The following is a 3375-nucleotide window of genomic DNA, read 5'->3' on the forward strand; positions in this document are numbered from 1 at the left end:
AGAGAGAGAGAGAGAGAGAGAGAGAGAGAGAGAGGGAGAGAGAAGATAGACACATACAAAAAAAGAGAGAGAGAGAGACAGAGAGACAGAGAGACAAAGAGACATAAACATGGCGCTCATATGACCGTATGCAGTTGCGAGCGCCGTAAAACCCTCTACTATAAGAAAAAAGACATAAACAGATAGACAGACACACAGACAGACACACAGACAGACAAACAAATAGAGAGAATTGCATACAGGCACATCAAATCCCACATCACAAATGTCCATTAGCAAAACTACTAGCAGAGGGAGAGAAACAATTAATAATATACTCTTCCAAAAAAGAAACTTGACACTTGGTATATTTCGAATATTAAGAAACGCAAAACAAAAATTCAAATATTAGGGACAGAGTTTTGTGAAGGATCAAGTGTAGTCACCAAAACACCATTAATCACGCGCAGTGCATATCAAAACGTCCGAATAGGCGAGTTGTTACTGAACCCGTAATGGCGGTGCACAGTAGTGGTCTGCAACTCAGCATTCTGTAACCTCCCTCACTGGCGTACAAAAAGCCACAACAACCCCGGGTCCCCATTGTCTATGTAACACAACCGAAGACAACTGAAAAATGCTAAGGTTGACTGATGCTGAACACAATAATGCAATCGGACGATTGGAAGTAGGGCGGGTGACTTAGATCTAGTAAGCCGTTGCAAGGCACTTTGGCGTGTCCAGACCCACCATTGCTGCGTTATGGACACGATACAACAACACCCAAAGTGATAATGACAGGCCTAGGTCAGGTCGACCCATGGTCACTTCTGCGGCCCATGATCGTTATATCCGTGTGCGCCACCCTCGAGATTCAACCACAGCAGCAACGTCTACAGCTGTTAAAATCACTGGACATAGACAAATTTCTTACCAGACAGTCCGCAATCGTCTCAGGGAGGCAGGACTCTTTGCTGGAAGACTAGTTAGACATAACATGTTGACCGCACAGTACGTGGCAGAATGTCTCCAATGGTGCCAGCACAAAGTGACGGGTGTCAGCTACAGAGATGAGATATTGCAGCCTCATGTTGTTCCATATCTGAACACTAATGGTGGCATTTTGCAACAGGACAGCGCTTGTCCACATGTTGCACGGGTATGTGGAGACTTCTTGCGTGCCAAAAACATCCCGACTCTACCATGGCCTGCCGTTCATCGGATTTGTCTCCAATCGAACACTTATGGGACGAGTAGGATCGACGGGTGTGACAGTGGAATCTGCCACCTCAGACACTTCCAGAGCTTCTTGTGGCACTCCAGCATGAGTGACAGACCACCCCACAACATGTTATTGCAAACTTGATGCCATCCATGGGTTCCCGATTTCCGAGCAGTGATCAAAGCAAATGGTGCTCATACCTGGTACTGACTTTTCGTGTACCCCATCTGTTTACAAGCTTTTGCAGGACACTCCATTTGTTCACCAGAGTTAATGTTTTGAACAGGTGTATTGTTATCATCTGCCAGAACGTTGCCTTATTCTGCGCTATCTATTAGGTTACATATGTTAAAAAATTCAGTTTTAAAAGTGAGTATCGGTTTCTTTTTTTAAAAAGATTATGATAATAATAATAATAATAATAATAATAATAATAATGATAATGATAATAATAATAGTAATAATAATAGATAAATAGATAGATAAATAGATAAATAGATAGATAGATAGATAGATAGATAGATAGATAGATAGATAGATAGATAGATAGCATTTGTATAGCGCAGATCCTCGTTCAAATGCAAGCTCTATGCGCTTTACAATCTATACTATTACTTCAGCGACCTGAGAGCATTCTGAAACAACTTCAACTTCCTGGGAAGCATACAGCGCAAGCAGCCAATTATAGGCGCTAAAACACTACTGTAAAGTGCCTCTCACAAGGACACAACGTCAGGCCCGCGGCTCGAACGCTGGACCTCAAACCTCACGATTACGAGTCCGGTAGCCTAACCACTAGGCCACCGACGCAACATTTAAAAAAATTTGTAAGGACATCATAACTCAAAAACGTTTAGCACAACGCCTTACTTCTATTTCAGGGCTATCGGATCAAAATGAGTAGAGAGAAAGAGAAGAAATAGCAGGGTTTGGCTGAATGGATAATTTCTACATTTATTAATTTTGTCTCGGGATAAATAAAGTGCACGTGGTACGGGTGCTGGCGAGGGCGCGGGCGCGCGCTGTATGTATGTGTGTGTGTGTATGTGTGTGTGTGTGTGTGTGTGTGTGTGTGTGCGCGCGTGTGCGTGCGTGTGTGTGTATGTGTTTTTATTTGAGCTTGTTAGAGTGTGTGTGAAGAAGTATGTGTTAATGTTTGCGTATGTGTTCGGTTGTGTCATTTTGTGGGGGGGGTTTTTTTTGTGTTTTTTTTTGCTTCTTTTGTTTGTTTGTTTGTTGGTTGGTTTGGGTTTTTTAGGGGGGGGGGGTACGGTGAGTACATGATGTATGCACAGCATTGTAAACATTCACATAAATAATTAAAGTGCACTTTGACATTTAGCTGTAGACAAGAGGGGAGGTGGGGGGGGGGTGTACATAATGTATACCTAGTATGCAACATTATTTTACAAATGCAATTGTTGCATACATTATCATAAATTAACTTTGTGCACTGACTTAAACAGGGCGCAATCACTCACCTGAGTGTCTAGTCCAAGAGTGAAGAGCATAATAAAGAAAAGAACACCCCACAGTTGTGGCAGAGGGAGATAGGAGATGGCCTCTGGGTACACCACAAAAACAAGACCTGGCCCTGTGGAACATCACAGTAGAGTGACATAAAAAAACATATGTGTCACGACACTGTGGAATCAGGTACTCGTCAATTTTCGGGCGTATGGAGTTTTAGTATTATCTTAAAGCCTACCCATTTGTCTCCCCCTTGGCGAAAAAAATACACATTTATCTTGAGTAGAAGTCGAGATATTTGCGATTGAAGGAGATGGGGGTTGCCAGGTGTCAGAGTTAAAATTATCGAGAGGATGACTGCCAAAGTTTGTTCACTTCCAAAGTTTGAGTGTTCTTGGAAACTAGAAATTTGTATTTTTTGTGCATTTGAAAAACATTTTTCAGTAAAATCCAAACAGAAATGTTTTTTAAATAGACATAAAAGGTGTTAAGAAACTAAAAATATTTTTAAAATCCAACTGCCCACCAGTCAGAAAATTGCCATTTTCTTTGATTTCACTACTTTGAAGAGCGCCTGATTTCCCCTCGCTGCCTCACATAATATTACGAGTATATAAAAAGAAGGGTTTTATCATACACTGGAATCCGGAAGGGTATCTATAATTCTAAGTGCAGAAATAGGAGACGATTTTTTTTCAAAGGTG

At 41.6% G+C, this 3375-nt stretch overlaps 1 protein-coding gene across 1 annotated transcript in view; it reads right to left on the reverse strand.

Annotated features, from left to right (window-relative positions):
- LOC101858334 (sodium- and chloride-dependent betaine transporter) overlaps positions 1-3375 on the reverse strand; it is a gene marked incomplete in the record, with an annotated part of 15351 nt that overhangs the window by 2103 nt on the left and 9873 nt on the right. The window contains 1 exon segment of the mRNA XM_035968880.1: positions 2690-2795. Within this exon segment, the coding sequence (XP_035824773.1) occupies positions 2690-2795 (106 nt within the window).

The sequence above is a fragment of the Aplysia californica genome, unplaced genomic scaffold (genome assembly GCF_000002075.1).
Source record: "Aplysia californica isolate F4 #8 unplaced genomic scaffold, AplCal3.0 scaffold00093, whole genome shotgun sequence".
Lineage (NCBI taxonomy): Eukaryota > Metazoa > Mollusca > Gastropoda > Aplysiida > Aplysiidae > Aplysia > Aplysia californica.